At 48.7% G+C, this 27,787-nt stretch overlaps 1 protein-coding gene across 1 annotated transcript in view; it reads right to left on the bottom strand.

Annotated features, from left to right (window-relative positions):
• The window catches only part of LOC119432487 (ATP-binding cassette sub-family A member 17), a gene marked incomplete at its 3' end in the record, with an annotated part of 143,240 nt that overhangs the window by 38,461 nt on the left and 76,992 nt on the right, over positions 1-27,787 (bottom strand). Inside the window, exon 13 of the mRNA XM_049658261.1 lies at positions 2,948-3,101. Coding sequence (XP_049514218.1) covers positions 2,948-3,101 — 154 coding nt within the window. The remainder of the gene's footprint in view (positions 1-2,947; positions 3,102-27,787) is intronic.

Here is a 27,787-nt window from a genome sequence, read left to right as displayed (position 1 = left end):
ATCCATTTTGAACCTCATTGAACGCGTCCTGAATCAATTGATATCTAGTTTTAAGCACCACTTTTGCCATTCTGGCAACCGTAGTCCAGCCCTCTCAAATATACCTCAACTCACAACTTTAAAATCACGACGTAATAAATCAGACCTTCTCTTTGTCTATAAGGTGGTTCATGACACGATACATTGCCCAAAGCTTCTTGATCAAGCGCAGTTTTCCATGCCGCAAAGTATATCAACAATCGTTCGACGTTTGCTGTCCGGCCTTGTTGCATTAGAGACTGCCCTTTGGCTTGCAAACGCATCGTGTGCAGCTCGCCGTCGACGCCCGGCGGACAGTTCAGATCGTTCTCGTCAAAAGGAGGCGAACAGACTTTCTCGCGAAGACCCTGGTGTGCTTGGTGCCGAAATTGGAGCTACTCTTGAGCCGCTCCACTAGCTTACGCTGTGACTGTGCTGCGTTTGCCGCGAAGGCCTGTGACCTTTTTAAGTGCGCCAGTACGAGAATTCAGTAGTTGTTCCACGGCAATATAAACAATAATCGATTATTGTTTCGTTTTTATTTATTTATTTATTTATTTATTTATTTATTTATTTATTTATTTATTTATTTATTTATTTATTTATTTATTTATTTATTTATTTATTTATTTATTTATTCATTCATTCATTCATTCATTCATTCATTCATTTTTGATAACAGTATCCGCACCAAGCTAACATCCTGCTGACCGTCAGCCAAGTTCCTGTATGGCGATGAGCACTGGTGCACTGGACTCCAAAGCACCGGCAAATAACGACTCAAACGAGGAGCATCGGTTCAACTCTCACCATATGTCTTGTTGCCGCCTAACGACACGCGAGACCGAAACCACTTTTGGGCTGAAAGCTCACTATGTAGAGCAAGTTCGCAACTCGCTGCTCATTTATCTGACGTGGACTAGACACCTTTGTCCTGCAGCCTAAGACGAAACATGATACGTATGTAATTTCCTGAATCGCGGTTTCCGACGATACTTTCAACCGTCTAAGCAATCCTTTTCAGTGGTCATGGTCCTACGTGTTCAAACTCCTTTGGTAGACTCCACGACAGCACGAACTTTTGCGAGCAGCCGCGAAATTAGGAGAAAATGAAATACAGGACAAAAGGAGAGCGGCGTATGCGTATTTTAGCAAAATGTTTGTCGCCTGCGCACTAGTGCACATGATTCTTCTTTATATATTGTTTCTTCGGTTGTTCTCTTAAAAGCTTGAATTTAAATATACCCCTTACCCCAAATAGCCGGTATAGTGTATCTTCCTCCGAATTATAAGTATTTTGTGGAAATCATCATCATCTCTCATGGAGACTGAAAAGCGGTTACAGTTCGACTGAATATATCCGTCACTGGGATGTTGAATGCGATCGTGAGGCAGCCTATATAGAAATACGTTTTACATTTGGTAATGGCGGTTGCTTGGTCCATTCCACGTTGCACAGGACGTAAGTCCTGCGGCATTTCATCCCATCCTGGCATGAATTTAAACCATGATTATTTTGCAGAATACCCACAAAGTGTTAATAATTGGCGATATTATTGTAGCCGGTATTTCATGCACTGAAAATACTGCCTGGCAAAAAGCCTTTTACACTACTCGAAAATGGCACTCCAGCAGCAGCTGAATTTCGCTGAAAACTGCCTGTGGCAACATCTTCGATCTGTCTCCAGAATCTTCACACTGTTTCCGTCATGCGTGACAACATTCACCTCTTGCACCAGACAAGCTCCGCCCTCCTTTAATTGCTCCCGTGATCCCGTAACTCTAGTAGCACAGAAACGCAGGATTTGTTCTGGTGACAACACGAAGTGTCCCTTCAACTTTTCCTTTGGAAAATATGTAGGCTTGTACCGTTATCACGATAACGCTGACTCGTCGTTCATAGTAACGCTGACTGGTCGTTCGTATTTGGGACACTGATGTTGATGAACAAGTTAATTTGTTTACCAACGTCATTCAAAATGACTCTGTGCACATTCATATCTGCAAAAACACTAAAAAGTAAAAGTTCCCTGATTTTATTTGTAAAGGACTAAAAACGGCAAACGAACTCAAAAGAATGTGCACGTAAAAAAGCGGACCAAACAGGCCTAGATAAAAGAAAACTTGAATCTAGGTGCTGTCGTTGTCTTTGCAAATTTTACTATAACAGTGATAACCACAACAACATCGAGCGTGTTGAAACCAGGATTTTCTGGAAAATATTTCTGGACCTACGAGTTCTCTCACTCTTCTAAAAAATGCGCCGCAGATGTATGCCTTGTTTACAAATTATAGAGATATATCGAACACTGCTTATGCCTTCGCAGTATATTTCTGTTCTATATTTGGTGCAAACGATGTTTCCACATCAAGTACCCTTCCCTCTCAGTTGTGTATGGTGTGCATGCTATCAGTCAATGAAGCTCTTGTTTTCAGTTGTATGAAGCGCCTAAAACTTTCCCCTTTTTGTGGCGCTCATGTTATCCCCCAGGACTGCTTCATAGGTATGTGAGCATTCTTGTCCTGTGCTTCCGCTCACCTTGAATAGTTCCCTAAAGTCCAGTACGTTTCGTAGTGCTTGAAAGATAGGATGGGTAGTGCCCGTAGATAAATCGGCTGCTACAGGGACAGTTATGAACTACCGACTTATATATATTTTCAGTGGTGAAAAACTGAAGAAGAAATAGACGTTAAGAACACGTGATATGAGGGCTAATGTCAGCGCCATCCTACTTGTTCAATCAGTAAACCGCATCCGACGGACGTCAGCCTCTGTCTACGAGGCTGACGTCCTGCGCCGATGATGGACCGACTGCGGCACAGCAGAGGTGTTCTTCGAGCCGCTGCTACAAAGGTAATCTTATTCGCCACACAGGCACTGCAAGCCGAGCATCCTTCGCCATCCGACCCGCAAATTATGTCCGACTACCTGCAGGGCAAAGATCAGGCAATTGCAGCGCTGAACAAGATTGGCGACCTCGTGAACGACGGTGACGCATATGAGGTGGAAGCCACCGCAGCTCTCGAGTACCACGACAAGTTCAGCAACACCATGAGCCGGGTCAGCTTCCTTGTCAATTCTGCTGCAATGCCAAGAGACTGCGCCACATAAAGCACCATGAGCGAATTGCCAACCAAGGCGCTTTCAAGTTCCCGGCCACTGATACAACGAGCTTCCCTGCCAATACTAAAGGTACCCATTTTCTCCAGTGCACTGCGCGAGTGGCAGAACTTATGTGAACATTTCGAGGCCACGATCCACAAAAACCGTGAACTGTCCGATAAAGAGAAGTTTTCGTATTTAGGGTCACAATTAACCGGAACAGCGAAGCTTGCAATGAAAGGTGTGCGCCTCGCCGCAGCGAGCTGCGTGGCAGCGGTGAAAATGCTCCGCGAGAGGTTCGGCCGTCAAACCGCCCTCGTTAATGAGTACACGGACAGTTTGCATGCCATCGCGGCTGTCAGTCGCTCTTCTGAGGCGCCGCAGCTGCGGGAAGTCTACGAAGAGGTGACCTTTTATACCAATAGCCTCGACAGCCTCCGGGTTTCAACGCCAAAATACGCGGTTACACTTCATTGTGTACTTATGCGACGGTTTAACGAAAGTACCGTCATTCTATGCCGTCAAGGCATCAAGGAGACTGAGGCCGATGACGGAGCTAATCCGTGGTCACGGCAGGAGGAGGTGCGAAATGTAATGAAGTTCCTGCAGATGCACGTCGAGAGCAGACAAGAGAGCCAGGCCTCCCGTTCAAAGTCCCTACCGAAAAGCGCCCCCTGGACAAGGGTGAATGCAACCATGTCTACCACTGCAGGTACCGCCAGCATTAGCCCTGGCTGCAGGATATGCATCGAAGTAGCATCCCTGCTGCATACTTTCCTGTCACTGGAACCAGCCATAAAGGACTACCACGTCACATTGTCAGCCGACGAGATTAGACGCCGACAAACCGGCAAGAACTTGTGTTTTAAATACGGCGGAGAGGGACACTTTGTACGGAAGTGTCACAACGCAGCGTGGCTCAAGTGAAAGTACTGCTCTAAACGTCGTATTTCAGCACTTTGCACCGTATGGAAACAAGACAGCAAGATTCCGTCTGTAGAGAGCAGTAATATACTTGTTAAACATGACACAACAAAAAGTGACAAATTGCTAGTCATCAGTTCTGCTTGTGGTTCTACGTCGGTCCCTGTCGCAATGCAAAGGACCCCAGTGTGGGCGTCCGACCTGCACAATTATCTGTTCGGTTACTGCTTGACACCGGCAGCCAGAGAACGTAAATTTTACGCGACCTCTCGAAAAGGCTCGGCCTGCATTTCCTTGGTTCAGAAGATCTCTATGGGCTGACAGTTGGTGCTTCCAAGTGTTGCCACCATTACAGCTGTCGAAGCGTCAGGCTCAAACTTCATAGTCGTTTTCACTCTCACGATATCACGGTAGGCACGTTGGAGGCAGCTGAAGTCTGCACCGTGAAGACTCCAGCCATAGGACACGATTTCCTCCCGCAGTTGCATTTATGCAACTGTGCCTGCTGTTTCCGATTGAAATAGCGGCCCATCAGCATTCATCGCCGTCTGACTGCAGTTTAGGAGGATGCTTGTGTTGACGTCAGCACTGTGCGGAGGTGGGCAAGAACCGTGAAAGACCAAAATCGAGCCACATCAAATCTCCACACAAGCCGCAACCTTCCGCAGTCAGAAAGGCAATTACAGCTCGCTGTTTCAACCCCACGTTACTACTGGATGCCATGGATTGCTCGATTACTCTGGGAGGAGAAGAGATAGGAAGTTGATGCAAGTGACATTCTATAGCTTAAACAGCAGTGTTTTAATGATAGTAATAGTACTGCAAACATTTTGAACTCTTTAGTTCAAAATGTTTGGAGTACTATTGGCAAAGTAGGTCCTTGGAGGCATTACTTTCTGAATCGACCTCGTAGTTGGCCATGCGCTCTTTATTACAACGTTCACGCAAATACACATACCATCTTTCATCACTACCCTAGTCTCTAATCACCTAAGCAGTAGATCTTGCTTCATTGGCATTATTGAACAAAGTTCTATTAGCTATCTGGTCACTAGCGGAATTCCTCAAGGATCCGTTCTTGGCCCTCATCACTACTCTCTGTATATAACATTTCGCTAGCAATTCAACACCCGGCATCCCTTCTATAAGCTGACGACTTCAAGCTATTTAAAGCTGTTGACAGTCATGGCGACTGCACTGACCTTCATAACGAGATTTTCTCAATCTAAATATGACGCAGAGACAATGAGCTACTCCTAAATGCTTCCAAAACTGGCGTTAAATAATACGCGGAATGCACACAATGTGCAATTTTCGTACTCTTCTTCATGCTCCATTGGCCAGGGTCAACTGAATGAAAGATCATAATGTGTACTCCCGGGGAATGCTATCTTTCTTCTCACACGCTACATACATGAAACAACGTGTTCTTCGCGCTCTTGGTATTGTTTGTCGAATACCGCCTGACTTATAGTTGGCTACTGCCCTTCACCAAATTGTATTCCACTGCGTGCCTTCCACTACTAGAGTACGCCTCTGTAGTCTGGGCCGGAACGTTCAAATCTAATTCTGACCTGATTTATCACGTTCAGTATAAGTTTTCTTTTTCACGCACCGTGTTGGTCCTTTAGTCCTGTCCTCTCACATATACCTCAACACCCACCTCGACTATAGAGCTCACGCTCCCCAACAACCTCCCAACGTGTACCACCGTGGTGCCACATCGCAATTACAGGCGGAAAATCGCTGCCAACGAATATAGCCCCGAAACACAAGGGCTTATACAAAGCGTAATCTCCAGCACATACAGCTACTTGCTCCACATGAACGTGCCATATACACTGACGCTGCCTTATCATCTGAAAACGCCAGTAAGTGCAGGTATGATTCGGCTTGATACAGCTGCACAACCGGGGAACGCGGCCGAAAACTGCATCAACCCTCGAATACTACGAGCAGTACTGAGCAGAGGTGCAAGCAATCTATGACTACGTGCACGTGTCACTAGTGACTGCACACCGACGACAAACGCGACAAATCTCATTGACAACATTTACACAGACTCGCAGTGAGTATTGAGAGCGTGTGCCAACATCCTCCATGGCGACGATCTATTGAAAAATCTCCGACACGACGTAACCCACCTCCGAAGTCCAGACACAAAGTGATAATCAAATGGATACCTGCACACAGCGGGATGCCTGGCAATGAAATGGCCCACAGGCCACTCGCGCGCCTTCTCTCCGCCCAAGCCAAAGAGCCCACTAATCCAGCCATCTTACCTCACTTCACGCTATTCATTACTGAACCCCACCTTGGAGCTGCAAAAATACAGGGCAAAACGCACCGCCTATCTTGGTGCTATTGTCAACCCGCTATCTATAACCCCCACCCGTGGTCATCAAGCATGGCCCAGGCGGGAACACTACTGATCCCGTTCCTTCTCAGCCGATGCCAACGCAGTACACAATCAGCATCGGCACTTGCAACCTGCCTCCAGTGCCAGCATCGGGCTGATCTGGTCCATGTGCTCTGGCATTATCCAGTTTACAGTTCGGGTCTGACCAAAGCGCTCTCCAGCATACAGGGGGTCCATTGCCTATATCACTTCACGCATGGGTGTGTCCAGTGCCATCATCATTGCCAGAGAACTCGATGGAACTGTGGCGGGCTCTCCTGTCAGTTCTCCAGGACCCAGAGGCACGACTGGTGTGGGAGCGAGTGCGTGGCGTCTTTGGGCAACACAGAACGCCCGATCGGATCCACGCCACACTTGCTGTTTCCGAGCCCACTCAAGAATGCGGAGATAGCGGACGCTGCCTCCCTTAACTCCCATGCCTTCTCCACGGCAGCGCATCAGAGCGCCCATACGTGGAATAAACGAGTTACCAACCAACCAACAACCTCCAATGGAGGAGGATAATAGGCGGTTGCAATGAGGGCAGTAGAATTGTTCAACAGGAGGTGTTATGATACAGATGTGAAGAGGGTTAAAGTACCACCGAGAACTGGAGGGACAAGGAAGTTGAGCAGTTTCGCCTGCAGAGCGAAGTATTGAGCGGCACCAAGGTTTACTGTTCTACTGACGCTCCTCAGACTTTGTTCTAAGAATACGCGGGGGCGACACGCAGGCGTGACAGTTCGCAATCTGGCAACATCTGCTGCGCAGCGGAAAGATCGCCCTGGCGGCTATTACACGTACCATAACGTTGGCGCGATGAAAAGAGCCGCCACCAGGCGTTACAACTGGCGATGCATCTCAGTGGCGCATGCGATGAGGCAGACGGGAAACCATCAGTCTTTGTAGCTTGACGTGTACAGCCTGTTCCGTTCTGACCGCTGTATGCACAGCACGGTCTGATATACGTACACTGCCGCTAAGCAGGGATGTTACTGTCTACGTGCACAAATATCCTGCTTTCAGCGCATGGCAGGATATTAACCGAAAAATAACAGTTCAGTTTTTTTTTTACGCTTATCAAAATTTCTGAGGATCGGGTCACGTCGCGTTAACCAGACCAATACTCCACTCAAACCGAAAGAAATTGGTGCCAGGGGAACTCGGAACTGCTAACCAGAACAATGATAACTCGATCTTCAAAAAGGCGAATCATGATAAATGAATTGTGTTGCGCACTAACCGCAACTGAAAACAAGTCGTTCTACAGGGTTGAGTCTCTGGTTAAAATTACTACTGCGTTTTTCAAACATAAATCTACGCGCAGAGCGAAACACTAAGAAGCAGTCGATACATCCTTACATTTAGACAGCTTGTTCAGCTGGTCTCTTGATATCCGCACAGCATATACCTCTCGTTGATGGCAGCCAAGGATCTCTCAAAAATTTTAAGCTCATCGTCTGACTTCAGGTAGCCATGGGAGTAGCTGTCTTCATTGTGATGTAACCCTTGGAGGTACTTTTCGATCACCTTCTGTCGGTCAGCAGGCTCGCTCATCGTTGCATTCCGCGCTTTACAAGCGAAACCTTACAACGCACGCCGCGATTATGATACGCGCGCCAACTTATCGCTCACGTGGAATGAGCTGATTCGAACTGAGGCGCCACACACCGACGGCGCCGCCAAACAGAGAGGAAAAAAAAAGAAAATGGTGATACGCCATCGAGGCGAGGCCACATCATTGAGGCGAGGCCCCGCCCCTGCACGGATCTGTTGTGAAAACAGTCGCACCCTCACTCTAGCGGTGTCTTTCAGTAGAAGGAGCGTTGTGCTAGAGTGTACTAGATTGGGGGAGTCGGTCCAACGAGGGCTCTGCGCTGAGACATTTTTATGGAAAATCCAGGTGGCGCCACCGTCGCTTTCTCCCGAATGAGAAGCCCCGCTCGCCGGCCGGACGCTTGTCACTTCGGAGACCCTACGGCAGCTGCATCGAGCTTTGAACGGCGGATACTCGGTGGCGGTAACATTGAGATTATTCCCCACCGATCTATTGTAAATAAAATGGAAAAATAGTGGCAGAAAGAACGCAAACGACGCAACAACAACGGTGCGGCGAGCAGACGACAGCTACTTAGCCCGCGAGCTCGCCTCAGCCGATGAGCGCTGCCGAAACAGCCGGAGCCATCGTGTATTGGCCGGAGATTCAAAATAAGGCAACGGCAGCGCCACCAGATTTTCCGCGTTTTTTGCTTCACCCTCGGCGCGTGCTAGGGCGTCCGCTGGACCCACTCCCCCATTCTTGTACACACTAGTTGTGCGCACCCCCGCTCCGCCGTAGCTTTCGCAGTGCAAGGCATTGAAGAAGGAGCGGAAGCACCACGAAAGGGGTGTTTGATTGGCACTAACTCCGCTTCTGCGGAGTTAGTAACACCGCTTTTTGCATCAAGATATTTTTGAAATAGTCTCTTTTCACTTCAAATGGATTTCTCCACTTAAGTAAAAAGTGCTTCAGGGCCCCTTTAAGTTCCGTCATGCTTGGATTAGTGTTAGAATAACGTTTTCGAAGTTGTAAAGTCAAGACTCTGACGAAAACTCGTCTGGTCGGTTAAAAGGAGGACCCAGACGGGAAACAACAAAAATAAAATATTTTCTGGCAGAACTAACCTTCGGTTGATATCTTTGTAAGCGCAGCAGATTTCAGTGCCGAACGCGTCCATCAGCCACCAAGGCAGGCCTTGCAGATAAAGTGGCACTTTCATTCAGCGTTTAAACGTGATCAACCACAAGACAGGACATACTTGACTCTATGGAAGCGTGTCAGAGCACCACGGCACAATGAGACACGCGTAACAAATTCCGGGGACGACCGCGTCCATCAACTCATATCTGTATAACGAGCAAGAAGGGCGTGCTCATGTTTTATAAATTGTTTCCAATCGACCCACCCAATGCGTCAATCGCTAGACGGGAGAGAAATTCCTGAGGGCTTATATATATATCAGGCATGGCGTCCTTCGCCAAGCTGTGCTTAAAACCTGGGGCTTCTGTGAATGGGGGAACGCGGTTCAAAACCGACCAATTGCGATTAAAAATTTTTAGGGGCGAAGCTCCTTAGGGCGTGGGTCTGTCCTTCCTCCGTATTTAGCCACCTTTAATTTTATGAAGTGTTCACTAGATGGCCTAAGTGGTAGCCACCTGTAGTTTTATGAAGTTTTCACTAGATGGAGTAAGTCCGTAGCTCTGGTTGGCATGGAGACCGCTATGTATGTATGTATACGCATATATACATATATATGTATATGTATAGTATAACCGGAAGCCGACTTCCGCTTCCGTTTCCACTTCCGGTTCCGGTTCCGGAAGCCAGCCTCCGGCTTCCGGAGAACGCTTCCGGCGTTTTTCTCTCTCGTCCGTAGCTATAGTCGGGTACAACTTTAGAAGGCGGCGGCATTTGCCCCCTCAAAGGCGGATGCATACGAGCCTCCACCAATGGGCGCGCGCTAAAGACGTGCGCCATGAGCCGGACGGCCGGTGTCCCCGCCGACGGAGAACATGGCAGCCCGCGCTTCAAGGCGGGGCGAGTCGCGTCAGCCGCACTATTTCTTTTGTCGCGGAGGAAATCGGCTGCTGCGCTTCGGTCATCTGGGCGGGGCCTCTCCTGTGTTCTTAAGTTGTACCCGACTATAGGTGCGCTGCGGTGCACAAGGGCGTTCGTTCCCAACGCGCGTTCTCTTTCTCTCGTTCCCGCCGCGCGCTATCTTTCTTTCTCGTCCATAGCTAGGGGCGCTGCGGTGCACAAGGGCGTTCGTTCCCGACGCGCGCTCTCTTTATCTCTCGTCCGTAGCTGTGGATTACCAGAATGATCCCCCGGTGCTTCGCCCACTCATCATCATTCACTTCGTGGATATGCTGTGATTTTTTTTTCCTGTATATATGTACTAAAATATATATTGAGCACAGCCCTAGAGGTACTTTTTGTACAGCACTTGACCATAACGGTCAGAAACACAAAAAGCAAGGTGTGAGGAAGAACAAAACAAATTTGTGTCTGTAAAACGATGCAAGACATTTACCAATGGTGAACGAGGTGCCCGTTTAGCTCCCGTATGGGAGCGGAAACGTATTTTTTTCTTAATATGGTTTCTGGTGTATCTCCTCCTTTCTGTATTTTAAAAATTGTATTCATTGATACAATGTCGGAGAATTATCGATATAAGTCGCAACACATCTAGTTACAGCGCTTTGCAAAACTCCTCTTGGAGAAAAGGAAGCGTGCATGGTGTTAGTGCGACTAGGTTTAGCAAAGAAGCCAAGTCTCAAAAAGCTGCTTATACTCAAAAAGCTACTTTGTAAGAAAAAAAGAAAGACAGCTGTCGCCCACGTCCCCCAGTAGAATAATGAGCTAATTGGTATATCCAGCTTGACGTCACGACTGAAGCGCAGCAGTCCGCGTTTAGGCGGGGCTTAGAATTTTTCAGTAGGGGATGCACATTGCATGCACATGTCAAGCATCAACGAACCTTTCGTCTGCGTAAGGAGGGAAAAAATTATACTGCACCCAATACGATCTGGCCGGCTTGCTGCATCTGCTTGCACATCTCGCTCTTGCTGACGTCGTTCGACACTTTGACGAGCGCGGACAGCAGCGCATAAGGACCGAAGAGAATTGCCACATAGTCCACGGTACTTGATAAAGTGAATAGCCAAATGATTGCTTTCAGTATGGCCGTCACGGCACCTGTAATTCCAAAGAAGCGCCACAGAATTGTGAAGTTCACATGGGAAAGAAATTCTAGAGGAACCACCAAGAAATCTATCACCATGAAAACTAAAATGAGCTTGTCAGTATCTGCAGCTGGGCATACGGGGTACCATTAGGTGGGCATGGCCTCAGAGATTGCTGCAAGGCAATCGCGGAGGCCGCGTATTAAGCAATTTTAGCACTGCGGAATTCCACAAAGTAGAGCAACTGTCAAGACGTGGGCTATGGTCGTGCATTAAAGTAACGTAAAAATGTCATATTTTTCGAAGGTCGCGACCAGGACGCTATTTTTCGTCAAATACAATGATTTCTTTCTCAATAAGCCGCAATGGTTTCGGTTCTGGTTTTCTGCTGCCCCTCGCGCGCGTGATAGTTTCCCACCATTCGATGTACCCGTAACTTCGCTCGGCTAAGCTGGAAGCATGGCTTCGAAACCCATTTACGAGGCACAGATACTGGAGACTCAGTCACCATAAATGTTTAACATGAGTTCCCTGGTCGTTTTACACATTTCTGTGCTCTTGGTGGGTTTTCTGTGAGCGCATCCCGCTTACGCCCTAGTCCATGGAGTCGCATGAGTTGAAGCGCACCTGCAAGTAGCATACTGCAGACCCGTACCGTATGAACAGACTGTATCGCATATTACTCCGGTACCTCCTTTTACATGAATACGCATTATAGTGCCCGAGTGGCCCTGTATATCCAACCAAAAGCAGGAGAGTTTCACCTAGGTGTGCCATACGCCGCTCGCACCGCTACTTGCCGAGTGCCGTAACATGGTCAAACGTGACGGCAAATATTCTGCCGCGCTGCAGAGAAGCCGACGTCACGGAGGCGACGCTGGCTTTTCGTTGCCTTCAGTGCAATCAAAATTGCAATCCGATCATTCCGCAACACGCGTGACTAGGACATGAATGATATTTAATGTCATAAATAGCATATTGTGACATGAATAAGATGCAAGTATGACATGTCGAGCATAAATGACGTGACATCATGAATGACATGAATGAAATGAAGCGTAATGACACCACATGACACGCGTGGCATGAAAAGAATGACATTGCTTGCATGCCATTATATCCATAATATGAACGGCATGCAGGTATGGCATTTGACATGCATGTGATGCATGTATGACATGTCATGATGCATGTATGACATGCATCCATGACATAACATGAATGACAGTTCATGAAATGCCCGACCACGATCCTAAACCAGCAACGCATGACATGCTGTGAATGACGTGACATAAAAAGTCGTACTTTCGCCCGAAATCCGAAGAATCGCATTGCGATAGCAAATTGGTGGACAGCTATACGAGTAGGGATAGTAGATTTATCGGCCGCAGAAACTTGCAAACATGGGCATACTAACTAAATTAACAAGCATGGTGTCACGCGCGCACAAGCAAACATGAACGCATCTCACTCGATGACCGCTGAAACCCGCTATGAAAACATTGTTGTGCGTAAGGGCTGCAGCAGCGGCTAGCGAGTTGACCATCGTGTCGCCGCTCGCATCAACGCGAACTAAGCCGCGAAAACACAGCGCAGGGCTGACTCTGCCCCCGCCGCAGATGGTTTTCAAGATACAACCGCCCGGGAAGGCGGACGCGCGCAGCGTAGAAGGTCCCCCCCCCCTTCTCTACCCTCCCCCCTGGAGCCTTGCGGCCCGGCGGGCCCGCGCGCAGTAGAATGCACCTCCCCCCTTCCCTCCTCCCCCCTCCGAAGTATTGCGCGCAACTCGAAGACGGCGCGCTTCCTTCCCGCGCTTGCATGCGCGAGATTGAGCCGCGATCGCCGGCTCACCCTCGCACGCTTTCACTCGCACGCACAGCATACGGCGTGCAGCGACAATTTTATCGCCCGTGGACTTTATACGGAACCTCACGGCGCCGGCGACGGCAGAAATGCATCTGGAGCGTCCATATCATTCCTATTGCAATAATAACATGATAATATTGGATCTCAGATCATTCATGTCGTCGTTTAACCAGGTCGTAGCACAGAAGTGACATGTATTGATGTAATAATGCACATGTCATGCCCTTCAGGTCATGATGCGCATGTTACGCCAAGCATGCACGCATACTATGTCATGTTTGTTAGGAATGCATGTAATTCTTGACATGTCATGCATGCATGTCATCCATACCCTGAAAATGAAAAATTTAAATGCCACGATGGCAGCACGACCGCATCAAAGATTTGATCACAACATTGTTAACTTCGATGCCATGAATATCATATTGTCACGGCTATAAAACTATTTACACGATGTACTTACAAGAGGTACGTAAACAGCAGCTAAGAATCCAGAGAGGCTGTTGCCGTGGGAAGTGCCCGAGTGATGGCATAGCGCGTCGCGTAATCAGTAGCCACAGTGATCTACCTGTTGCCGTAACTGGTCTCGGGGAAAGGGCCAAGGATATCCAAACCCACGCGGAAGAATAGCTCAGTTGGCATGGCGATCGGCTGTAAGTACCCGGCAGGAAGCATTGCTGGCTTTTTCCGATATTGACAGGGCTTGCAAACAGGTACATATTGCCGTACGGAGCGTGCGAGGCCAGGCCAGTCGAAGCGGCGGCGCATGCGGTCGTAAGTGCGAGCAACCCCAAGGTGTCCGACAGTTGGGGCGTCATGAAGCGCGTTAAACACGCTTGAGCGGAGGTGTTGGGGAACGACAAAGAGAAGGGGGGGGGACCTTCAGGGCTAAAATTGCGACGGCACAATGTCCCGTCATTGAGGACGAACCACCGTAACGATGGATCAGGAGGAGCAGATTCCATTGGGCCAATGAGGGTCCTCAAGGTAGTCGTCATGGCGTTGCTCGTTGGCCATGTCCAAAAGATGGGAAATGGAAAGAACACTTGCGAAAGCGTCCGTGTCGGCGTTGGTGGGCGTGTATACAGGGTAAAGGGAAAAGCAGTCGGCGCAATTGTGTAGGCTACCAGACCTGTACATCACAGAATAGTGCTACTCCTGTAGCCGCAAAGCCCATCGTCTAAGCCTCCCTATGAAAGGCGTGATGGTCGTTACATTAGAAAAGGGCCTGTCGTATAAATAGGGCCGGAATTTCGCTACTGCCCACAGAAGGGCCAAACATTCGCGCTCGGTAAAAGAGTAATTCCGTTCCGCAGCCGACAAAAGACGGCTAGCGTGCGCGATAGAACGTTCATGGCCGTGCTGAACTTGTGCCAAGACGGCAGCGATTCTGTGGACACTGGCATCGGTGCGCACCTCTGTAGGTGCTGACGTATCGAAGTGTCCTAGAATCGGCGGGGTGGTGAGTATGGCGGTAAGGCGAGAAAAGGCGGCGCCCTCCCCATGAAAACGGCACACTTTTCTTCGGGAGATCTGTCAGACGACGTGATATGGTGGCAAAATCTTTAACAAAGCGGCGGAAGTAAGAGCTTCAGACATCTTTTGCGGACTGTGGAACAGGAAACTCTTTCACGGCGCGAATTATCTCCGGGTCCGGTCGGATGCCAGACGCATTGACATGTCCAAGGACAGTAATTTCACGGTGTCGGAAGTTACATTCCTTCGAGTTGAGCTGTAGAAGGGCCTTGCGAAAAACAGCAAGTACAGCTGAAAGGCACTCAAGGTGTGCTGCTGAATGTGGGTGAAAACACAATAACATCATCTAGGTGGCGGAAGGCCAGTGGACCACTTGAATCCTTGGAGTAATGAGTCCATCATACGTTCAAAGATAGCCCGAGCGTTGCATAGCCCAAAAGGCACAACCTTGAAGTGGCAAAGACCATCAGGCGTTATAAAGGCGGTCTTAATTTTCACGATCGAGATCATCCACAGCGATTTGCCAATATCCGAACCATAGGTAGATGGACGAAAAATACTGTGCCTCGTATAGGCAATCAAGGGCATCATCTATACGAGTTAGTGGGTAGACGTCCTCTTCGTGATGTGGTTCAGGTGCCGGTAGTCGACGCAGAATCTCCATGTGACGTCCTTCTTTTTGACCAGCACAACAGGTGACGCCCAGGGATCTTGAGCACGGCTCAATGATGTCTTTCGCGAGCATCTTGTCTACTTCCGTTTTGATGACTTGGCGCTCCGAAGCTGAAACTGGGTAGGGTCGCCGATGGATGGGAGGATTATCGCCTGTATGTATATGGTGTTTGACGAGTGACGCCTGGCCTAAAGGACGGTTTTTCAGGTTGAATATGTCCTTGTACGAAAGCAATAAACTGCAGAGCTGTTCAGCCTCCACAGGTGTGAGATTCGAGGCGATCATTTTCCTAATGTCGTGGTCAGTACAATTGGCAGACCGGAAAGGTGCACAGGAAGCGTCGACGGCAAAAGTCTCAACGCAGTGAACTTCTAAAGCAGTGATCATAGCCAGGGTGACATCTTTAGGCAGAATTTGATGTGTGAGCCCGAAATCCACCACAGGGAGATACGTGCGATTATCTGTGACCCTCAGTATTGTATGCAGGACAGTAACGTTATGGCGGAGAACGATGGCAGTTATAGGAGTGGAGAATGTAATCACCATCGGAACTGGCGTAGAAGGCGACATTTCGATGTATGTCAAGACCTCTGGTGGAACCGTGAATAAATTCCGTCGGTCCTAGGCGAATTTCGTGTGGTGTCGGAGGATAGTCCAGCAAAGGCAGGTCAAGACGCACAGTACTTGAGGAACAATCGATGAGCGCTGAATGGGCAGAGAGGAAGTGTAGGCCTAGTATGAGGTTATGGGGGCATTGGTCAAGCCCAGTGAAAAGGACGACAGTATGGCGGCCGGAAATGCTCACACGTGCAGTACACAGTCCGACCGCGGCCACCGTGCGGCCATCGACGATTCGTACGATCCGAGTGAAGGCAGGCGTAGCAATTTTCTTTAAATGACGGTGAAGGTGGCTGGTCATAATCGATATGTGCGTTCCGGTATCTATGAGTGCTGTGACAGGTGTGCCATCAACTTAGACGTCAAGAAGATTATGTCTCGTAAACAGCGTCAAAGGAGGATTTTGCGGCGAATCCGACAGTGCAGCACCACCTCGAGGTGCCGCATTGCCGAGTTTTCAGGCTGGGATGGTCCAGGGTAGGTCAGTGAGGGCGAGCGGTGAAGCTGGGGCGGACGTGGCTGGTGACGTTGAGGCGAGTAGAGATAGTGGCGTCGGAAGCGTCGTAGAAGCGACGGGGTGAAGAACTGCGGGGCGAACTTGAATTCCAGAAAGTGTTTCGAGGCGGGGACGGCCAACGGCTACGGCAGTGACAAGAAACGTGACAGAATCGGCCGCAGCAGTAACAGATCGGCGTGGCATCAGGTGTACGCCAGTCTGATGGATTCCAGTCACTGTAAGGATAACGGGCACTGTAAGGTGGACTGCGATAGGACCGAGACATAGGAGCAGGGCCGGTGTCAGGACGACTCAAGGACCAGGCGCTGGAGAGACCCATATAAACGATTTCCTGGCGAACCATGGATTGGATCAGCGATATCGTCTCAGCAGTGTTCTTTCAAGACGTCTGTTGAGGCAGGAAACACTGCTTCGAGTTCGCGGTGCACAGTGCGGGTCACATTTTCACTTGGTGGTGGCAAGCTAGCTTGATAAGTTGGGTGGGGACGGTCGCTGCAGCATTTGGAAGCCGTGTAAACTGATTGTGTATACGGCGGCTCTTCACATGCTCTGAACAGCGGCATTCCTTCATGATGGCGTCGACAGTCGATAGGTTTCTGAAGACCGGAAGGTTGAATGCGTCTTCCGCGATGCCTTTGATAATGTGCCCAACCTTGCCCGCCTGTAGCATGGACGTGTCGATTTTATGACAGAGGGCGAGGGCGTCCTGAATGTAGGAGACATACGACTCGGTAGCAGTTTCGGCACGCGTGGCGAGTTGTTGCTTGACCCCTCACGCTCTTCCCCTCCCCTCTCACTCCTCCCATGACGGATGCAATAGAGGTTTTGCTGAATTCAATTAAGGTTTTCCACGTTCGCCCTGCTCTCGCGCCATCTGTTGGGACCTTTTATTACTGTTGGCTTAAAGCCGGCTACAGAGCCGCGGCTTCAGTCGGCTTGTTTTTAACGCGTAGCGTCTATTTCACACTATTCTAACGCGTTGATGTTCCATTTACGAACGTAAAAACCAGTCCTATGCGCCTTCCTAATTAAATAAACGCTGCGTATCATGGTTATGTACATATATTTTGCCTCAAATAGGCCTGAGGTTTCCTTTGCGCTGTATAATGTTGACGTGTATGACCCGGTGCCACCAGTGCTAGTAGCTTGGTTGGTTTAAGCCGGGCGGTAGAATAGAGCGACAGAATAAGTTTTTCACGTTTAGGTAGCCCAAGAAAGACTATCGTCTTTAATGTTGTATCTCCTTACCTGACCGCTTTTTCTTGATAGGTATCTTTCACTATGTTGCAGAATTAAGGTATTAGTAAAGTCGTTTTAGATATTTGCAAATCACGTGTGGTTCTTGTACCTCTTGACTACGCAATGCCTCCATGACTGCTCGTTTCTCCACTAAGTACAGTGGTCTTTCATAGTGTCACGTAACAGTGAAAGTGAAGAAAACAGTCGTAAAATTGTGTATGACGAAACTGTTTTTTTTTTTTTTTTTGGGGGGGGGGGGGGCGGACCTGTGCCCACAAAAGCAAGCTACACTCGAAGCACAACGATAGCGGCGAACACAGTCGGCGATCGTTGAAATTGGATCAGCGGCGAAACGCGTCCGCTTTTATACATGAGTCATCGAAAGTTCCAGAGTATTCCCTGGTTCCCGCGTATCTTCCAGAAAGTACTAGACAATTCGCGTCGCTCATACAATCAGATTACATAAGCGTCGGTGACAACAGACAACGGATAGAAGCATCGATAACGTGCAAGAAACTTACGATACATGCAGGCGCGTCCTGCGCCTAGCGATAACGTTTAACATTTGTTAGCCGGTGAAAACGGTCACCGCTAAAAGATAAACATGTCACGTATCAATACCCTACCCTAAAAGGGGCCCTAAACCACCCCTCGGGCTTGGTGAAATAACATATTCCGGGGGTAGCATACGCAACATCTCAGCCAAGTTCTGCTGTCGTACGCGGTCCGTGGAGCTCGCAAGCGGAACGCAAAGTCACCTTTTTCTCAAACGTTCTCGTTTCAAAAACACCATGACCCTCGCTCTTTTCCGTGTGCTTTATTTCGTAATAAAGCGCACTCCAATACGCGGCTGCTATTGGTCGCTGTGGTTGGCTACAGCGCGGCCGCCGCGAGGTGCCGCCACGAGTCCAGTGGCTAGGCGCACTGCGGCTCTCTGAGGACAGCCGCGTTTGGCTTACTAAGTTTAGCTCGGCATAGGCACCAAATCGGAAATTTGAAGTGCGCGCCACGGTGACGTCTCCGCGTAGCCTTCGCAGTGCAAGGCTTTGGAGGAGGAAGGGGAGCACAATGGAGGCCGTGTTTGCCGATAACTGCGCTTCTGCTGAACGCATTGAAGTATTTTTTGCGGCAAAGTGATTCTGAAATAGCATATTTTTACTTCAAATGTTTCTCCACTTCGATAAAAAGTGGTTCAGGGCCCTTTTAAGAAGCATCGTCCCGATGCTACAAACACGAAAGTGAGAACAAAACCACGCGTAATAAAGAAAAAAAAACTATAGCAAAGCAACAAAGTACCTAAGTTCATCACTGGGAGCAGAAAGGCTTAAGACGCACCACGTGAATGACTTCATAACTTGCGCGGTGCCGCTGTGATCGCGAAATGCCGCCTGGCCCACCCTCATAGTCCAGTGCGCCAATACGTCGGTTGATCTTATATGGTTCAAAATAGCGACGTAACAGTTTCTCGCTAAGTCCTCGTCGGCGTATCGGAGTCCAGACCCAAACACGGTCGCCGGGCTGGTACTCGACGTATCGTCGTCGAATATTATAGTGCCGGCTGTCGGTCCTCTGTTGGTTCTTTATGCGCAGGCGGGCGAGCTGTCCGCCTTCTTTGGCACGCTGCAAGTATAGGTGGCAACGTCGAGATTGTCTTCGTCGGTGACGTCCGGTAGCATGGCGTCAAGCGTCGTTGCGCGGTTCCTTCCGTAAACCAGGTTGAACGGCAGCATGTGCGTGGTTTCTTGCACGGCCGTGTTGTATGTGAAGGACACGTACGTAAGGATGGCATCCCACGTCTTGTGCTGGACGTCGATGTACATTGTCAGCATGTCGGCGATGGTCTTATTTAGGCGCTCGGTGACGCCATTCTTGTCTGGCTGTATCGCAGGATGGCTTGAGTTAGTTCCACTGTAAGGGCCGTGCCTCTATCGGTGATGTAGACTTCTGGGGCGCAGTGACGCAGGAGGATCTTCTCAACGAAGAATCGGGCTACCTCGGCGGCACTGCCTTTGGGCAAGGCTTTTGTTTCGGCGTAGCGGGTGGGGTAGTCCGTAGCTACGACGATCCTTTTATTCTCGGACGTCAACGTCGGGAAAGGCCCCACTAAGTCCATCCCGATCTGCTGGAACGGTCGGCGAAGGGGTTCGATTGGTTGTAGAAGCCCGGCTGGTCTTGTCGGCGGTGCTCTGCGTCGGAGTCGGCATGTGTTTACGTAATTGGCGACGTCGGCAGTGAGGCGAGTCCAGTAGTATTTTTCCTGCATCCTCGCGAGCGTGCGGGAAAAGCCAAGGTGTCCAGCCGTTGGGTCGTCATGGAGAGCTTGCCGAGCCTTTGGGCGCAATGCTGAGCGTACCACGAGGAGGTAGTTGGCTCGGAGTGGCAGTAAGTTCTTTAAGAAATGTCATTTTGCAAGAAAAACGACGTCAATCCTCGCCTGAACACCTTCGGCACAATGACGGTCTTGCCTTCCAGGTAGTCTACAAGGCTCTTTAGTTCCGGGTCGGCTCGTTGTTCGGCAAATTCGTCGGCACTGATTGGTTCCAAGAAAGTGTCGTCATCCTGGTCGTCCTGTGGCGGGGGTTCGACGAGGGCGCGAGACAAGCAGTCGGCATCAGAGTGCTTTCGCCTGGACTCGTAAACGACGGTTGTGTAGAATGCCTGAAGTCTGCGACTCCATCGTGCGAGGCGATCTGACGGATCCTTCAAGTCAGCTAGCCAACAGAAGGCGTGGTTGTCGCTCACAACTTTGAAGGACCTGCCATAGAGGTAGGGGCGAAACATTAATGTAGCCCAGATGATGGCGAGGCACTCATTTTCTGTTGTGGAATAATTTGCTTCCGCCTTCGACAGCGACCGGCTAGCGTAACTTACAACCCTTTCTAGTCCCTCCGTCCTCTGCACAAGCACGGCGCCGAGTCCTACGCTGCTTGCATCGGTGTGGACTTGGGTACCGGCGTTTTCGTCGAAATGCGCAAGTATTGGCGGTGATTGCAGGCAGTTCTCCAAATGCTTCGACTTGCGGCGTCTCCCACTTGAACTCGACGACGGCCTTCGTGGAGTACGTCAATGACTCGGCGATCCGTGAAAAGTCCTTGACGAAGCGCCTGTAATAGGCGCACAGACCAAGAAATCTACGCACTGCCTTCATGTCGGCGGGCGGAGGAAAGTCAGTTATGACCGCAGTTTTTCGTGTCAGGGCGCAGTCCAGATTTGAAGATGACGTGGCCCAGAAACAAGAGCTCCTCGTATGCGAAGCGGCACTTTTCTGGCTTAAACGTGTGTACGGAGGTCTTGATTGCTTCAAGAATTGTTTCAAGGCGGCGGAGGTGTTCCTCGAAGCTTTAAGCAAACATAACGACGTCGTCCAAGTAGACGAGGAAAGTCTGCCACTTCAATCCTGGCAGTACTGTATGCATGACGCGTTGGAAAGTCAAAGGGTCCGAGCAAAGGCCAAACGGCATGACCTTGAACTCGAACAGTCCGTCTGGTGTAATAAAGGCAGTCTTCTCTCGGTCCCTCTCGTCGACATCGATTTGGCCAGTAGCCGGTTTTGAGGTCATCGACGAAAAATACTTTGCTTTGTAGAGTCGATCCAAGGCGTAGTCTATCCGTGGGAGAGGGTATACGCCCTTCTTAGTGATTATCTTGAGGCGACGATAATCAACGCAGAAACGTAGGGTTCCATCCTCCTTCACTAACACCACGGGGGACGCCTACGGACTCTTGGACGGCTGGATGATGTCGTCGCGTAGCATTTCATCGACTTGTTCCCTTATGTTCTCGCGTTAGCGCACCGAAACTCAGTATGGGCTCTGACGGAGTGGGCGGACATAATCGCCGGTTATGATGCGGTGCTTGGCGACAGGGGTTTGTCGAGTTTTTGACGACAACGAGATGCAGTCCTTGTATTGCAGGAGCGGGGCTTTTTGCTGTTCTTTCTTATGCCTGGGAAGGTTATGACTGACGTCGAAAGCTGGTTCAGGTACTACAGTCGTTGTTGCAGGTGTGCTAGAATTCGTGAAGGCGAAAGCACTGCTGGCTTGTACTATTTCGTCGATGTAGGCACCGTGGCGCCTTTGTTAATGTGCTTGTATTCGTGGCTGAAGTTTGTGAGCATCACTCTTCACGTAGCTCCGCTATACGTACCTCTAGCGACGCAAATTTCACGGTCGAGCAGTAAATGATGATCGCCCTCGACGACGCCCTCCATGTCTGCAGGCACTTTGGTACCGACGGAAATCATTACGCTGGAGCGAGACGGAACGGTGACTTGTTGTTCAAGCACATTCACGGCATGGTAACTCATGTTTGTATCCGGTGGTATCGCTTTGTGCGAATAACCCCGTTGCCAACACGCAATCTCTTTGGACCTCGGCTCTCTCCCTCATGCCTTTTTATTTTCTGTTTTCTTTTTACTTTTGTTTTTCTTTCTTTTCGGCGTCTTTCTTTCTCCCTCCCCTCTTTTTTTGCGCGTCCTTTCTCTACCTCAAGATATCCAGAGAATGTTGCCAGAATTTCCTGTATCCCGTGTAACAGATCGGATGTATTGTAAATAACTTGTGCTGCTCATCTTTCTAAATACGCTTGGCTCATTGGCATATCATGTTACTATATATATATATATATATATATATATATGTGTGTGTATGTATGTTGTACTCTTATGCAGGTGGTATGTCAATAGATAAGCGTTTATAAAGCACCTTTTTTTTTTACTTTACAGCAACAATCGTTATATTTGCAGCACAACACTTGCGGAATTTATACAGATTTCCTGCCAACTATTAGACACCTTTTCTTAAATACTGTGCAGAAAAATAACTATTCGGAAGGAAATCTATTAGATGTCTCAGCAGTCAACTACAGGTTGTCGACGCTATTGCGCCACATTTGTAAAAGCGAAAGTTCTCTGAGTCGGCATGCAAGCGGGACAAAGAAGTCAACCTTTCTCAAATATTTAGTACAGTTTTTTTTGAAACGTTAAGAAAAGCCACCCTAAATAAAGCACACCGCCAACCATTGAAATCTTTATTGTGTTCTACACCACAAGCTTGACATTTGTCATGAATGTAAAAAATGAAAGCCTGATTCAATTAGGCATTGCATATAATTTTAATAACTACAATATAGGTTTCTTTAAGTTCTTGCTAGCCATGTCAATTCGGTTTCATACGCAATGTTGGTGCATGATAGCTGCACTGTAATCTATTATACACCATTAAACGTGTATAAGGGTGTATATCTGTTTACACCTCACACCCTTGCACCCTTTTGGGTAAGAGGGCATGAGTTATGGACCAATTTACGCCCTCGTGCACCCTTAATAGTGTTATTTAGATTACAGTGTGGATCACCCAACTCAGTGGAAGCCGTCGCTATTTGAATCGTTGCAATGACGAATGCAAGCATTTATCGCGCGTACCATTAGGCAAATTGAAACGCGAACTAGTTGAAAGTCACTGTGAGGCGTTGTTGGGTTTCAAAATGTTATCTACATTTGCAACAGTGGCTTCATTCAGGCTTCAAAATGCGCGCATATGCAAATGCAGAACATTTAGGAGCCGACAAGAAAGATAATAACATTTCGCTGCCATGTAATGACACGTCATCAGCGTTCTGATCAGTTAATTTTTATTGTTGTTCGCGTTTTAATTTATATTGATGGTACGTAGCAGCCGCCGCAACGCAGTTCCTTGTTTTGCCTCTACGCTTGCACACAAGTTGACTCGCTAAAAGGTTTAACCGCAATTGATTTCAACATTAGTTATCGAGGCTTCAGAGGCTGTGTTGTTAAATGTCACCAGCAACCTGCACATCGTTTTGCTGCTTACCTCCAATGAAGAACGTCATAAAAATCCGACCCACTCCAGAGCCCGCCGTCTCCGTGGTTTCTGCCGTCAGGTATCCAAAACCAATGGCTAGAGGCCCCGAGGACAGGAAAGCGAGCAGAAAGAGGCCTAAGGAAGGAAAACAGCATGCAACGTATATTAACGGCGTAAAACCGTGGCACGAAGCTCGTCATCATCATCTATCATCATATTCACTATTTTGCAGCTTATCGACCTCCTCTTGCAGCACCAGTGACTTTCTTGGCTTTGTAGAAGCGCAATTTACTAAACCAACTCAATTTAGCTTTCTGCTTAAGGTCCCTTTAATTAGCACTTTTAGGTGTCAAAGTCAAGGTAGATATTGAGATTGAGACACGCTGTGCTTCGTAAGGTTAAATGTTACAGCAAGACATGCGTTGGGTGGCGGGGCTCAATGTAAGGGAAACCTGAGGGCTCAGCCCTCTACAATAACAGTCATCAATCAATCATTTATTTATCATGCCCAGGAACAACCATGAGGTCTAAGTGCTGGCGCACGTTGTCACATGTAAGACGCCGCCTACGGCGAGAAAAGAAGACGACGAAGGGAACCGAGCGTTCCAAACTGCACGAGCGCGCCAGGCGCGTGACCCGAGGTGTGGTCGAGGCAGAAGCGGGGCTGAGCAGCATTATCGACGTGGCTCTTGGACTGGAAGGTCGCTTCGTCAGCTATGCTCTGACGATGGGAGTCCGGAGAGCCCGGCCACGAAGCTCGTGACGCTGGCAAGGCCCAGGCGTGGCTGTAGACCTCGGAGACGTCCGGGCGAAGCTCCAGGGACCGGCTGCTGCTGCTCACGGTGGTTCCGGTCTTCTTCGCAAGAACTCCACTTCCTCGGCCGAGCCCGATCAACCGATAATCACCGTGACACCCGGTCGCCATGCAGATTGACGGAGGGCGAAGAACGCTTCGTAAAGCCTAAGCGAGGAGCTGACACGTCAGTGGTGACTACCGGTGCACCGGCCACGTACTCGGTCAGGACAACGGAACCGCGAGTCATCGGCACTTACGGCACCCGCAACACTTCGGACGAATACGACGTGGACTCAACGAGAAGAGCTGCAAACAGACGGTCCGTAAGAACCCGCATTTCTACGTTGCGACGCAGTTAGGCCGATTTTAGGGTGGCCAGACTTTGATGCGAGTCAGGGCTAGGACTGATTTAGAGACTTTAGGTCGGAGCTAGGCTCCGAAACCGAGATAGAGTATTTTCTGGTGGTTTTGTATTTATTCTGGGTTTCGGGTTTAATACTGAGTGAACATTTTTGGTAAATTATGCTTTTAGTTTTTTGTGCCTTATACTTTTCCCGTTCTTGTACATATTAAATCCTCGTTTGCTGTGCTGCCAGTCGTATCTCTCCTCCTTCGAGGGTAACGTCTGTGTGCAACCCTCCTGCTCCCGAGTAGAGGTGACACACGTACACATAGAAAAGGAAATACAGCAGGAGAATATCAGCAAACAAAAGAACACAATGATGAAAAAATAAACATCTTGAAAAGTGTGCATACACGACGCAAAATACATACATAAGAAAAAGGAGGAGAAAGGAAGTTGGACAATATCTGAAACTAAGGGCTCACAACAACGCAAAGCTCACAACAGGGAAAACCACGAGGTAGAAGTGCTGGCGCACGTGTACATAAAAAAAAGAAATACAGCAGGGGAATATCAGTAAAAAATATTGATTAAAAAATAACAGTCTTGAAAAGAAAGTGTGCGTACAACAAGGAGCAAAATGCATACATAAGAAAAAAGAGGAGAAGGGAAGTTGAACAATATGTGAAACTAAGAGACAGCAACGCAAAGCTTAGCACAGAATAATGAGAGTGAGTTGTGAAAAATATCAAGGTCATGAAAGTGGGCGTTATAAAGACTATTCTGTGGATCGTTGAGTGTTGGTGGTGACGGGCAGCAACATGGAAAAGTCAGTTCTCTGGTGATCTTCGGCGGAATACGAAACATGATACAACTGAGGAGTTCAGGGCACCTGAGGATACCGTGAAAAGAAAAGACACAGTTTGGCCCGAAAGGCGAAGCATCAATTGCGATAGCAAATTGTTAGAGAGCTATACGGAGTAAGAATAGTAGTTTTATCGGCTGTATAAAGTTGGACACATTTGATTATAACTGAATTAACAAGCATAGTGGCAGTGCGCACAAGCAAACATGAATAGATCACACTCAATCCGCGCACAATCGCTGTCAAAACGCTCGCGTGATCAAGCGCACCAGCAGCAGCGAGCGAAGGTTCGTGCGGTCTATCGCTTCAACGGAAACTGAGCGGCGAAACGCCAGCGCATACAAAGGCAGGAGCCGTGTTGCAGATCGCTTTCAAGATTTGCTGCGCGTGACCGCCCGGCGCCGCGCAAAGTACAGGTGCGCAGTTGCTGGCAGAGCAGAAGCCGCAACCCCTCCCTTCCGCGCTGCCTTCCCGCTTTGCTCCTTTCGCGTACCCGTTCCCTTTGCGCTCGGTCCCAAGATACGCAGTTGGTGCCGCAGTTAAAGTCGCCTCCCCTCCCTCCCTCACTTCCCCCTAGGCCTTTTGCGCGGCGGAAGAAGTCGCGTTTTCTCACAGCCGTGCGTTCACTACCCGTGAAAGCGCACATCCCTCGCACGCTTTCTCTCGCACATACAGCATACGGCGCGCGGCGACGATTTTATCGCCGTTGGACTTTATACGGAACCTCACGGCGACGGCGACCACGACGCCGATGGCAGAAATCCGCTTGGAGTGTCCATATAACTGCTATCGCAATCAAACAGAAGGTCAGCACGAATACGTCGGCAGCGAAGTAAGAGCAATGACAATAACCCGACAGTGCTAGAGCAAGGTCCAGCGTCCGTGCTAGCAAAGCGGTGATTATGTAGGCTTAGAAAAGTTTTCTGTGCCCGATCTATAATGTCACTGATGGATCTAGAGATGCCTTTCCAGACGACCGACGCGGATTCGAGTTGAGGAGTACAGATTGTTGTGTACAACTTGCGGAAAGGTGTAGGAGAATTGAATTCTCTCGATAGTCTGCAAACAGAGCCATGAGTGCACATACTCCGCATTGTAACGCGTTTAGTGTGAGCTGAAAAGTTTAAGGTTGTATCAAAAAGTACACCGAGGTCATTGATCTGACGGACCCTACACAATGGTACAGAATCTACTACCGAATAAGGAGAAGAAGTGCTTGCAGGTTCGCGGGTGAGAGTCATGACTTTGGTCTGAACAGCCTTCAAGGTTAGGGTATTATCTGTGCACCACTTAGAAAAAGAAAGCAGGTCAGACTGCAGGATGCGACAGTCATCAACAGTGTGAATTGCCTTAAAAATATTTGTGTCATCGGCCTATAGAAGGAATGAAGACTGCCGAATCGCAGAAAGAACTTAAAAATATTTGTGTCATCGGCCTATAGAAGGAATGAAGACTGCCGAATCGCAGAAAGAACGTCATTATTAAAAATTTTTAAACGGATTAGTCCCTGAGGGTCGCCGCTAGTTGCCACGTAAGGAGACGTTTGGCCATTGCCGTTGACATAACATGATCTATCAATAAGATAACTCCGCGAGAGATTTACAATCGATGATTCAACACCAAAGCGTGTTTGATCAGAAGCCGTGAGTGGCTGACCACATCAAAAGCTTTGCAGAGGTCACTATATATGGTGTCAACTTGTCCCCTTGGGAGTACAGGCGAGGAGATATGAGTCATGAAACTTGTGAGATTTCTGACAGTGGATCGGCCGGAGAGGAAGCCATGCTCATTCGGGATGAATGCGTTCTTCACATTAAAAGACAATATGTCGTGAAGAGCAAGCTCAAAAATCTTAGACGTGGCACATAGAAGAGAAATTGGGCGATAATTTGAGACATCGGTTTTACAGCCAGACTTAAATACAGGAAAAGCATGAGCAGTTTTCCACATGCGAGAGAAAGTGGAAGTATTCAGAGAGTTAATAAATATAGATGTCAATACTGGGCAAATATACTGCCGTAAGCTTCTAAAATATCGGAGGGGCTGCCATCAGTGCCGCAGGATAATGAAGGCTTCAAGCGCTTAAGGCATTCGCTGATCAGCTTTTCATCAAAAACACAGGATTAGATGTAGGAGCCGTTGTGTGCTGCCGACTGACACCAGTGTGGAAACCTGAAGGTTTATATAAGGAAGAGAAATGGGCAGCAAAACAATCCGCGACGGCTTTGACTTCTACTCCTCTAGAGTCGAGCAGGCGAAAACACTCTCAGCGATTACTAGAGCGCTTGCGGATATACTTCCAAAATTCCGACGGCCAGTCGAAGTCTCTCTTCGAGAATGCAATATACGAGTTATGATACCGCTTATAAAGGCGTTTGCAGAGTGTTCGGGAAAAAACGCATTC

Source organism: Dermacentor silvarum, chromosome 11 (genome assembly GCF_013339745.2).
Source record: "Dermacentor silvarum isolate Dsil-2018 chromosome 11, BIME_Dsil_1.4, whole genome shotgun sequence".
Taxonomy (NCBI): Eukaryota; Metazoa; Arthropoda; class Arachnida; order Ixodida; family Ixodidae; genus Dermacentor; species Dermacentor silvarum.
Note: the sequence above shows the minus strand (reverse complement) of the source record. Positions and strands in the feature narration are given on the sequence as shown.